The 13139-nt window shown below is 46.5% G+C and overlaps 1 protein-coding gene across 1 annotated transcript in view; it reads left to right on the forward strand.

Moving 5' to 3' along the window:
- The first annotated feature begins 6106 nt into the window (after positions 1-6106).
- LOC140202754 (differentially expressed in FDCP 6 homolog) overlaps positions 6107-13139 on the forward strand; it is a 68813-nt gene continuing 61780 nt past the window's right edge. Inside the window, exon 1 of the mRNA XM_072268049.1 lies at positions 6107-6363. Within this exon, the coding sequence (XP_072124150.1) occupies positions 6268-6363 (96 nt within the window). The 5' untranslated portion in view covers positions 6107-6267. The remainder of the gene's footprint in view (positions 6364-13139) is intronic.

Raw genomic sequence — 13139 nt, forward strand, 5'->3', positions numbered from 1 at the left:
ATTACCACCTATAGTTTTCTCCAATCACCTTAAAATTGTACCCTAATGTATTAGCCATTTCTGACCTGGGAAAAAGGCGCTGGCTGTTCGCTTCTATCGAGTCATTTTTCATACTCCTTTCCTCCAAAGGGAAAAATCCTAGCTTACTCAATCTTTCCTCATAAGACCTGCTCTCTAATCCGGGTAAATGATTATCGTTGATCTGCTCCAGGCTTCATCTCCTCTTCCCTGCCAGTTCCCCACAGCCCTCGCTTTATTGATCTGTAAAAACTTCATGTCTTCCTTTCAATATTTACAATGATCCAGCCTCTGCCACCCATCTGGGGTTAGAGGGTTCCAGACTTTCAACCCTGTAATTCCTATGCACCTCAGTTTTAAATGTCAGCCAATTCTGTAGCTAGGTCCCCTTGTCTGAGATTCTCCCACTAATGGAAGCATCTTTACACCTAACCTGCCGTGTCCCTCAGGATATTGTGTTCAAACTTCAAAGTAAATTTATTGTCAAAGTTTGTATATGTCACCCTGTACTGCCTTGAGATTCATTTTCTTGCGGGCATTCACAGTAAAACAAAGAGACTTAATAGAATCAGTGAAATACTACACACAAAGACTGACAAACAACCAATGTGCAAACAAGAAAATAAATAAGTAAATGGCATTTCGAACGTGCGGTGTGGAGTCCTTGAAAGTGGGTCTGTGGAATCAGTTTAGATTTAGTCATAGTCATACTTTATTGATCCCGAGGGAAATTGGTTTTCGTTACAGTTGCACCATAAATAAGGAATAGTAATAGAACCATAAATAGTTAGATAGTAATATGTGAATTTTGCCAGTAAATTATGAAATAAGTCCAGGACCAGCCTATTGGTTCAGGGTGTCTGACCCTCCAAGGGAGGAGTTGTAAAGTTTGATGGCCACAGGCAGGAATGACTTCCTATGATGCTCTGTGTTGTATCTCGGTGGAATGAGTCTCTGGCTGAATGTACTCCTGTGCCCACCCAATACATTATGTAGTGGATGGGAAACATTGACCAAGAGGGCATGCAACTTAGACAGCATCCTCTTTTCAGACACCACCGTGAGAGAGTCCAGTTCCATCCCCACAACATCACTGGCCTTACGAATGAGTTTGTTGATTCTGTTGGTGTCTGCTACCCTCAGCCTGCCGCCCCAGCACACAACAGCAAACATGATAGCACTGGCCACCACAGACTCATAGAACATCCTCAGCGTCATCCGGCAGATGTTAAAGGACCTCAGTCTCCTCAGGAAATAGAGACGACTCTGACCCTTCTTGTAGACAGCCTCAGTGTTCTTTGACCAGTCCAGTTTATTGTCAATTCGTATCCCCAGGTATTTGTAATCCTCCACCATGTCCACACTGACCCCCTGGATGGAAACAGGGGTCACCGGTACCTTAGCTCTCCTCAGGTCTACTACCAGTTCTTCAGTCTTTTTCACATTAAACTGCAGATAATTCTGCTCACACCATGTGACAAAGTTTCCTACCGTAGCCCTGTACTCAGCCTCATCTCCCTTGCTGATGCATCCAACTATGGCAGAGTCATCCGAAAACTTCTGAAGATGACAAGACTCTGTGCAGTAGTTGAAGTCCGAGGTGTAAATGGTGAAGAGAAAGGGAGACAAGACAGTCCCCTGTGAAGCCCCAGTGCTGCTGATCACTCTGTTGGACACAGTGTTGCAAGCACATGTACTGTGGTCTGCCAGTCAGGTAATCAAGGATCCATGATACCAGGGAAGAATCTACCTGCATCGCTGTCAGCTTCTCCCCCAGCAGAGCGGATGGTGTTGAACGCACTGGAGAAGTCAAAAAACATGACCCTCACAGTGCTCGCTGGCTTTAAGATTTAAGGTGAGTGTAGTTATCCACGCCAGTTCAAGAGCCTGATGGTTGTAGGGTAACAACAGTGTGATCACTCGAGTCGAGTATAATGTTCTCCCGAGGGGTTATTCCCTTAATGGAGAACTTTGTTTAACAGCGGGGGACTGATGCACAGGTAGTCACCACATGGTCCATGGACAGATCAGCGTCAGGGTCCAGTGGGTTGGAATGCAAAACTTCAGGGAACTCTTCACTACTGCAGCCTTCCTTCACCTTCACTGTCAACATCTCCCACCAGCTCCACCGCTGAGATCTTGGTTGGATCATACTTTGATTTTGTCTGGAACCTCCCCCTTGATCTTATTGCCATCGCTGACCCTACCAGGAGCTAATCTCCCGACTTCACTGTCGAAATCTCAGGAACTCACGAGTGTCTTCACCATGTCAACCCTGGGAGGTTGTAGGGTAATAACTGTTCCTGAACCTAGTGGTGTGAGACATAAGTCTCCTGTACCTCCTGATCAATGACAGCAGCAAGAAGAGAGCCTGGCCTGGATCTTCCGTAAGATCTCCCTCACCCACACCCATCCTTATAACTCCAAACAACATACTGTACAGCACTGTGCAAGTGTCTTAGCCACAGCATATATACTGTATAGATAGGGTGCCTAGGTCCTTTGCAAAATTCTGTAGTAACATTATGTATGCTGCTGCAAAAAAAAATTCATGACAAATGCGTGTGGTGATGAACCTGATTCTGATATGGGTCTCTATTGTGAACTGAAAGTGGGAAGGAGGCAGGGAGAGGGGGATCATGGTTGGGAAAAGGGGAAGGAAGAAGGAAGGGAGCAGGAAGCACCAGAGAGACATTCTGTAATGATCAATAACCCAACAGTTTGGAATCAACTGACCTTTCCTGGTGTCTTAGAGCTGGGTGTGCCTGCACCCTCGTCAACTCCCGCCCCGGCACTCCTTCTCTGCCATCTATCCCACACCCCTCCCATGATATTCCATCCCTGCTGTTCCATTGGTCTTGTCAGGTATACAAACACACTCTCTGTGCAAAAAGTCTTAGGCACCCCGGCTATAAATAGATGCCTAAGACCTTGCACAGTACTGTATATCTAACTCATTAGCTGCTTTTGAGAGGATAGCCTTCTCAGGCCAGGAATGAACCTTTGATTAACAGGAGTCAAGATATCATTCCCATTCATTTTCAATCCAAAAAAAAGTACTAGATTTGTTAAGCACAATTTGCTCTTGTGGGTCCTATCTTTCTGATCAATTTGTAGTTTAAACAACAGCTCTCTCACATGCATTGCAGAGATTCTACAGTGTGTGTGATGGGAGTGTTGAGGGTAAAGAGTATTGTATGTGATTTTTCATGTTGGATTCATGACCACTGCTGAGGTGAGGCTAGGAGAGTTGCTGCCTCAAAGCCAATGAACCAACTTCAATCCTGTCCTCTGGTGCTGTCTTTGCGGAGTCTGCCTGTTCTCCGTGACCTGGTGGCTTTTCAGCAGGTGCTACAGTGGACACTTGATCTCAGAATGTGGGAGCTGGTAAGTTTATAGACCACGGTAGGACGTTCCAAGTCTGTAGAACCTGGGCATTGATATGAATGTGGGGGAGAATAAAAAACGATGGCTGCTGTTTGACTCTGCGACATTTCACTGTTCTCAGGGTTGAACTGCTTCAGGTGGCTTCACTGACCTCATGGCTATCGAGCAGTGTCACCAGCAGCAGACAGGGCTCTAACAACAGTTTACTTTTGAGGTGTTGGTGAGACTCAACCCGTGTGATACCTTCCCCAGTGGCAGAGCACAGTGACGCACGCTGCCTAAACTCACCACGCTTCACTGAGCAAGGTAGGAAGGCAGCTGGCTTACAAACACATGGTCCTTTAATACTCAGTCAACCAATGACGGGAAAGTTCACAATGGAAGGTCTTCCTGCTCTGGAAAAGTATTTCCTCTAGCAATACTGTTTGAGGCCAGCTGGTGTCACTTGGGAGCGTACTTTTAAAAATCATTACAGTACACCTGACTGGCTATTTAAGGAAAAATCCTGAAATGCCAAATAAAGAATCGGAACTTAAAAGTTGGTATCTCTGGAGATGGAGATGTCAGCTGGTGGGCAGAGCGGCACAGCTTTAGAATACAAGGGCGTCCCTTTAGTCAAAGGGTGATGAATCTGTGGAATTCATTGCTACAGATGGATAAACAGTACTCTATTTGTCCATGTGAACCAGAGGACGAGCTTGTAAATCTGGCGGGAGCAAAGGATGTTAGGAATGGTGAGGGTGGCAGACGGGTGCTAGGGGTGGGGAGTGGCATGGGTGCAGACACACCTAGTCCTGAGACACCAGGCAAGATAAATTGATTCCAAACAATTGGTTTATTGATCATTACATTATTTCTCTCTGGTGCTTCCTGCTCCCTCCCCTCTCTCGTTTCCCCAACCATGATACCCCTCTGCCTGTCCCCTTTCAACTTTCAGTCCACTATAGAGATCCATACCAGAATCAGTTTTATCATCACTCACATGTCATGAAATTAGTTGTTTTTTTTGCGGCAGCGGTACTGTGCAATACATAAAATTACTACAGTCTGTGTAAAAGTCTTAGGCACCCCAGCTATAGGTATGTGCCTGAGAGTTTTGCACAGTACTGTATTTAAAGCAGACGTTGATAGTAGGTGTGTCAAAGATTATGGGGAGAAGGCAGGAGAATGGAGTTGAGGGAAAATATATTAGCCATGATGGAATAATGAACTGATAGGCTAATTCTACTCCTATGATTTTAGAATGCAAACAGACAAAGTGACTGGCCAAGGATGTGGCAGGTGGAATATACGGAGGAAAAATAGAAAATCAATTATTCTTACCATGTTGCGTCACTGAAAGGTGTTGGTGTTCAGAGAGACATGGGTGTCTTTAGACACACATTGCTGGAGACTAACATTGCAGGTACATTTAGTAATGAGGAAGGTAAATCATATTTTGGCATTATTAAAAGAGGACTTGAATATAAGTGTAGAAACATCTTGCTTTGATCAGACGGGTCTTTGGTAGGACCGCATCTAGAATAAAGTGTTCAACTTTGGCCACTTTCTCTAAGCAAGTGTTTCTGTGTGATAGAGGGAGTATGGTGAAGGTTCACGAGATTGGTTCCAGGGAGTGTGCGTTTGCCGTATGAGGAACCGTTATGCAGACGGGACTTGCTCTTCCTTGAATTTAAAAGAATAAGAGGTGGTATCACTGAAATGTAAAATATTCTTATGGAACTTACAAGTATAAATGTAAAATTTGTGTTGGGTTTAGAACCCAGAGTCATAATCTCAAGATATGGATTATCTATTCAGGGCAGAGTTAAGAAGAGTTTTTTTTCACTCTGAGGCTGATGAGTGCTTGGAGTTCTATACATGAGGTTCAGTACATTCAAGGGGGTGATCAGTAGACTTTCCGATATTAAGGGAGCGGGACAGTGTTTAGAGCAGTGAAGTCACAGGGGTAAAATGTTAGTCATGGTGAAGCAGACTTGAGGTTCCTGATGGTCGATCCCTGACGGAGGATCAGTGGTGGAGAGGGGCATTGAGTTTAAATTCCTGGGTGTCACTATCTCAGAGCACCTGGTCTGGACTCATCATATAAATGTAATTGCGAAGAAAGCACGGCTTCTTTAGGAGTCTATGGAGGTTCGGCACGTGATCGAAAACCTTGGCAAACTTCTTCAGGTGTATGGTGGAAAGTGTGCTGACTGGCTGCAATTCGGCCTGGTGTGAGAGCACTAATGCCTTTGAGCAGAAAATCCGACAAAAGGTAGCGGATTCGGCCCAGTACATCACGGGTAAAACCTTCCCCACCATTGAGCACATCTACAAGGAACGCTGCCACAAGAGCGGCAGCCATCACCAAGGACCTCCACATCCAGGCCATGCTCGCTTCTCGTTACCACCATCGGGCAAAGGGGTACAGGAGCCTTTAGGTTCCGCATTACCAGGCAATTGCCTCAATTACCATCCACAAAATGGTGTGTACCCGGTGCGTGAACGGACCCGGTGTGGGGAGGCATAGTACAAACTGAGTGGGTGGGTGACCTTTGGTTCTGGTTTGCTGGCCCGGGAGTGTGAGGGCTCAGAGTTCGGCCCCACCCCACCCCACCCCACCCCACCCTAGGCGAGGACAGGCCCAGGGGGGCGGCGCCTTGAACAGAGCATCGGCTCGCCAGTGAGGGCGGAAACTGGTGGGGGAGGATGTAGAACAGAACTGAACCAAGCAGAGCGCACAGAGGCGGCGGCTGCTGCTGCTTGTTCTTGGCTGTGGGGCTAGTACATCCACACAGGTCGAATAGCCCGAGCACCAGCTCCGATCGAACCACGCCTCTCCCCTCACCCCTAGTGCCGACTCGGCCCGACCCGCGAAGTATGGATTTAAAGAGCGAACTACTCAAGTCCATCTGGTACGCCTTCACCGCCCTGGATCGGGAGAAGAGCGGCAAGGTATCCAAGTCCCAGCTCAAGGTAAGCACACTCCGGTACCAGGACGTGCCCACTGGCGAGCGGGCAGAACGAAGAGTGCGGCGCCTCCCGCTTCCCCCAGAGATATTTTGCCCCCCACTGGACCTTAAACTCCCCCTCCTCGAGTGTAACTCCCTTCCCCTGTGTGTTAGCCCCACCAGCGCTCCGCTTGTGGGAGCTCCCTGACTTTCACATCCGCCTGTCCTTGACCAAGTGTTCCCTTGATCTGGCGAGGAAGCGGGAACTTTGAGAAAGCCCCTCAGGTGTTTTCCACCGTGACAGAACTCTGGGTGGGGTATGCCTGATTTGGAAGTCTGGTATCGGGTATATGGGATGTACTGACTGTCTTCCAGACCCCAGTACTGCACTAGGAGAGGGTTCGATCCGACCCAAGGTTGAATGTTTGTGAACCGCTCTCTCTGTCACCGTGTGGATTTCCTCCGGGTGCTCCAGTTTCCTCCCACAGCCCAAAGACGAGGGAAGGGGGAGAAGGGTTGGGTTTGTATTGGCCAATGCTAATTGCCCCTAATGTGAAGATTAGTGGTTGATCTGGGAGCCATTGATGGGACTGTGGGGAGACTTTTTAAAAAAAACATTAATGTAAGATTCAGGAACATGGTTGCTGTGTTGAATATCTTGTTCCTCTAAGACCCTATAACACTGGTATCACCTCTCCAGTGTGTTTGGATGTCTGCAGGAAGTAGCCCATATCTCCACTGCCTGCAGGAGAACGGAGCGGTTGTTTGGTGCTGGGCTGGAGGTCTCAGTTCTTGAACATTCCATTCCTTAGTTGCCCAAAGGGTGCAGGGGTACATTGAAAGTGGTGAATTTCATCATCTGCCATCACTCGAAGGTGCTCCTGAGCTTCTGAAAGTAACCAAAGTTTTCCAGGGTCCTGCCGTATTGTTGGACTGGGAGATGGTGTTGTGCGGTGGAGGTAGGCTGGTAGAGACTATGGTCCTCTGAAGTAGTAGATGGAGCCCAGTCCATCACAAGAAAAGCTCCCCACCCCCCCAACCCAATCATCAAGAAGCGTAGCTGCAAGAAGGCATCAAGTGCCCCTGCCATCCAGGCCACGCTACTACCCTCGGGCAGGAGGTTACATTTACATTTGCTCCAGGAAGATCCCACATCACTGGGATCAGGAACAGTTGTTACCCTACAACCACCAGGCTCGGAACAGTTGTTAACCCCTACAACCATCGGGCTTGGAACAGTTGTTACCCCTACAACCATCAGGCTCGGAACAGTTGTTACCCTACAACCACTGGGCTCGGAACAGTTGTTACCCTACAGCCATCAGGCTCGGAACAGTTGTTACCCCTACAACCATCGGGCTCGGAACAGTTGTGAACCCCTACAGCCATCAGGCTCGGAACAGTTGTTTACCCCTACAACCACCGGGCTCGGAACAGTTGTTAACCCCTACAACCACCGGGCTCGGAACAGTTGTTACCCTACAACCACCGGGCTCGGAACAGTTGTTACCCTACAACCACCGGGCTCGGAACAGTTGTTACCCTACAACCATCGGGCTGGAACAGTTGTTACCCCTACAACCACCAGGCTCCTGAACGTGCAGGGATAACTTCACTCACCTCAACACTGAACTTCTCTTGAATCACCTCCAATAACTCGACAACTCAATATTATTTATTTACTCCTTAAAAAAATATTTGCACAGTTCGTCTTCTGTGCCTTGGTTGTTTGTCAGTCTCTTACTTATAGTTTTTCATAAACTCTATTGTATTTATTTTCCTGTAAATATCTGCAAGAAAATGAATCTCAAAGTCATATATGATGAAATGTATGTGCTTTGACAATACATTTAATTTGATTTTGTACTCTGAAGTAGTGCAGTGGTCAGCCTAGCAAAGGACTCTGATGCTTGGCGGGCATGTGGATTTGAGCAGTGTACCATAATCCAGTGACCCAAACTGGGTTTGGGGTTGGTGAAGAAGCAGCAGTTTCCCTTTCATCCTGTGGACCAGCCATACCAGTGGACACATTTTCAAGCAGTGTTGCAGCGAGGATTTTGAGAAAGTGTGGAATCGAGTCTACGTTGGGATTGGGTCCATGGCAGACCCGCTAGTTCGGATTGCATCTTGCACATTATTGTGTCAGCGATTTAATGAAAGCCATAGATCTATAGATACTCAACATCTGAAACAAAAAGAAATACCTGAAAAACCTTAGCAGGTCAGCACCTGGGGAGAGAGGAGCAGAATGAATGTATTTGGTCAAAGACCCTTTGTGAGAATTGGGAGGAAGAGGAAACAAGCTGGCTTTAAGGAGAGAGGGGGGCGAGGAAGGGATAGATGAAGCACAGGGAATATCTCTGGTAGGGAAGACAAGGCTCCTCTATCCTCACTCTGTCCAGGGGACATGGCATGAGAGCAGAGCTGTGGGAAATAATGTGATGGTGTAAGGGCTCTGTCTGCTACGGTTAAAAGGAAACCATGTATAATTATGACATCAGTAACTCAGGTTCAGTTCCCACCACTTTCTGCAAGGACTCTGTACATTAGCTCTGTCACTGAGTAGGTTTCCTCTGGGTGTTCCGGTTTCCTGCCATGTACCAGACATAGAGATGGGTTAGTAGGTTAATTGTTCACATGGTGTAATTGGGCTGTGCATGTGAATTGGGCCGGAAGAGCCTATAACTGTGATGAATCTCTGAATAAATAAAAGAAAAAAAGGAAGACATATCAGCTATACACAAAGTGCTGGAGGAGCTCAGCAGGTGAGGCAACATCTAAGGAAGGGAATAAACAGTTGACATTTTGGGCCAAGACTCTTCATCAGGACATGTCAGAGGCAACTGTGTGGGGGAAAAATGTAGAATGCATGAATTTCATATGAAAGCTAAATTTGTGTGAGATTCTCTCCCATTTTACAAAGACTACAGCTTATGTGAGGTTGAAGATGTTAGTGTTTGGCAGCTGTCTATATCTTTATTGGATTTGTTGAGAGATGAAGAACATGTCCATTGTACCTCTGTTGGACAGATATTACAGCTGTGCAAGTGGCTGGTTGAGGAAGTCTCTAGTATTGAGTTTCTCTGTGGTCGGATAGCTTAGCATGTGGCAGTGGAGGGTGATGGGTCGCTAAGTAAACAGTTGATAAGTGGGGTTAATAACTGATTAAAGAGAAGCAAAGTATGCAGGCTTAAACTTGGGGAGGTGAAGTACTTAGCTGACGAAAGAGAGTGAAAATAAGGTGAAATGGGAGAATGGTAGTGAGTTGGGGAGAGTTCAGAGCGAGGAGCTGCAGAGATATTTGGATGTGATGGGCTGGAGAGAGAAAGAGAATGTGTTTGCTTGGGAGGGAGAGTAAATGGGCTGGAGAGAGAAGAGAATGTAAAGTACTAAGTTGAAGAGGGAGGGAGATTCCTCTTGCTCACCGCTTGGTCCCAGTTGCTGTCTGAACTGATGGTGTGCACCTTCATTTGTTTCCAGTGACTGGCATACTTTCGTCTCTGGATATCAACATTCACAACGTGACGCAATTTAAACAATACGCCACTTTTCTCACATCTCTCCGTTATATTGCCTCTGCCACGTACTTTCCCACTTTCTCCATCTAAGTTACCTCGAAGGTTTCTTGGCATACACTTCACAATCCACTGTCCTGCCCACATTAGTTTTAGACCATAAAGAGTGCAGGAACAGGCCTCCAGCCCACAATGTTGTCCCAAACTAATTAATTTAATGAGACCTAATTGCTCCTGGCTGCACTTGCTGCACACTCTCTCCATTCTCTGCATAACCCCTCTATTGTGTCTGCCCGCACGCCCACTCCTGGCAGCACATTCTAGCCACCTACTACTCTGTTTTTTAAATCTTACTCCGCACATCATTTTGAGTGTTTCCCCTCTCATCTTAAATGCGTCCCTTTTGGTACGATAAATTTGGACCAGGTTGGGGGGAGGGAGGTGGTGGGAAGATACGAACTGTTGACCTTTCATAATATTACAAACCTCTATCAAGTCTCCCCTTAGCCTTTACCACTCCACCAAAAGCAGTCCCACCCCTCTGTGACGTGTGCCCTCTAATCTAAACGGCATCCTGGTACCCTCCCCAAAGCCTCCACATCCTTGCCGAAACAGTGCGACCAGAATTGAATGCGAAACTCCAGACGCAGCCTGACCAGAATCTTACTAAGCTGCAATATAGCTTCCTGACTCCTGAACTTAAAGCCTCGACTTCTGAAGGCGAGCATGCCACTTGCCTTCTCTAACATTCTAGCATTTTTTTGTGACCACTTTCAGGGAGCCTTGGACGTGGATCTCAAAGGCCCTGTTGTCAGCAAACTTTGAAGTATTTTATTTCCTCATCTGAATCACTTATGCATACAAATAGGCCCAAAACCTGATCATTGTGATACCTCAGCAGTTACTGCTGCCACCATAAGAAAAATCCCTTCTGTCTGTCAACCAGTGAATTACTCCAATATCATGTGCTCTAATTTTACATGATAACATGGGGTTTGTAAAATATTTGCTCAATTCTCAGCGTACCAGAGTTAGTAGTCCATTTTCATTGATTGTGTTAGTTACATCTTCAGAAAGGATTCTGGTGGTTGACTTAGTCTAACCCTGTTGATATTTTCAAAGTGTCCTGCTATAGCAGTTGAGAAGAGCGTGGGAGGAAAGGTCACAGTGTGGGAGTTAGTGGAGAATTGGATTGCTGTCATGTTGCTCTCGTGCTGATTTCATGGGCTGAATGTCAGGATGAGAAATCGGTAGCCTATCGTTATATTCCTTGAAAATTTACGCTCGTACTCTGTGTGCTCGCTGAAGGAATATCTTTGTCCATTGTTGGAATCACAGGTGGTCCTAATCCTTAGCTTTGCTGCTTTGGAGATCCCACAAAAGAACTGGTTCATCACAGTAGGGTTTCTTCTCAATGTTTTTTCCAATGAGTAGTTATGTATACTGTAGCTCCCACATCCCAGACACCCCTCTGGTTCATTTCTCACCTCACCTATTTTCTCGACTGCTTCCCGTTGGGTGTTTTACTATCTTCCTTGGCAAACATCAAAAACTAGTTTGCAGTTAGTAGTCTAGTTATACTTGTATCTCTTTGTTTTATCCCCAAGTTATTTCTACCTGCTTACTGCCCACTTACTGTTTACATACAGAAAACAGCTGTTTTTTTTAACATCCATTATCATATCCACACATTCCCTATTTTATTTCCCTTTTTTCTTCCTCTCTCTCAGCAAATGGTATTTAACCTGGTTCTAACTAGGGTTATCACCTCAAAGCCAAAGTAAATTTATTTAGCAAAGTACATGTATGTCACTATAAACTACCTTGAGCTTCATTTCATAAACACAAGACATTCTACAGATGCTGGAAATCCAAAGCAATGCACACAAAACATTGGAGGAACACAGCAGGTCAGGCAGCATCTATGGAAATCAATAAACAGTTGGTGTTTCAGGCTGAGCTCCTCCTTCAGGACTGGGAAGGAAGGGGGAAGATGTCAGAATAAAAAGGTAGATGGAGGGGAAGGAGGTCTAGCTATAAGCAGATAGTGTAAGTGAGGCCAGGTGGGTGGGAAGGGTAAAGTGCTGGAGAAGAAGGAATCTGATGGGCGAGGAGAGTAGACCATGGGGAAAAAGGGACGGAGGTGAGGCACCAGGGGGAGGTGATTGGTAGATGAGGAGAAGAGATTAAGAGGTCAGAGTGAGGAATTGAGGAAGGGGAGAGGAAAATTACCAGAAGGAGAAACCAGTGTTCATGCCAGCAGTTTGGAGGCAACCTAGGTGGAATTTAAGATGCTGCAACCTCCATCCTGAGAGTGGCATCGCTGTGGCGGAAAAGAAGCCCGTGGACTAACATGTCAGAACGGGAATGGGGATAGGAATTAAAATGGTTGGCCACTGGGAATTTCTGCTTTTGGCAAGTAGAGCAGAGGCACTCGACAACCCGGTGCCCCAATTTAGGTCAGGCCTCACCAGTGCGGAGGAGGCCACATAGGGAGCACCGACTACAATAGGCGGCCACAATAGATTCTCAGGTGAGCTGTTGCCTCACCTGGAAGGACTGTTTAGGGCCCCGAATGGAGGTAAGGTAACAATAGGTGACCCCCAACAGATCTGCAGGTGAATTTTCATGCAGGTATTTACAGACAAATAAAGTAATGCAGTAGAGTTTACATAAATCAATGTGCCAAAAAAACTCACGCAAATTAAAAAAAATTACTGAGAGCATGAGCTTGAAAGTGAGTCTATGGTGTGAAATCAGTTCAGTGTCGGGGTGAGTGAGCTTGATGGTTGTAGGGTGATAACTGTTCCTGATCTTGGTGGTGTGGGACCTAAGGCTCCTGGATGTTTTCCCTGAGAAGAGAGCACAGTCTGGATGGTAGGCTCCTTGATGATGGAGGCTGCTTTCTTGTGGCAGCACACCTTGTAAATATACTCGTTGGTGGGGAGGGTTATATTTGTGATGAACTGGGTTGTATACACCACTTTTTGTTGACTTCTCCCTTCCTGGTTGGCGATTCCATACCAGGCTGTGAGGCAATCAGTCCAGAAGGTTCATCTAAAGAAACGTGTCAAACTTTTCGATGACAAACCAGGATGTGGAAGTTTTAGATGATAAAGGTACCGGTGGGCAGTTTATGCGGGGAGAGGGTGGGGGATAGGAAGCAGCATAGTTTGTGTTCTTGAGGTGGAGCAAAGTACAGGTGTAGAGGAGGATAGTAATGATAGTGAGAGGGTTTGAGAGATGAAGAGGTGAGAGCAGGAACAAAAAGCCGGAGGTTGTGGGG

This window comes from Mobula birostris, chromosome 9 (assembly GCF_030028105.1).
Source record: "Mobula birostris isolate sMobBir1 chromosome 9, sMobBir1.hap1, whole genome shotgun sequence".
In the NCBI taxonomy this organism is placed as follows: domain Eukaryota; kingdom Metazoa; phylum Chordata; class Chondrichthyes; order Myliobatiformes; family Myliobatidae; genus Mobula; species Mobula birostris.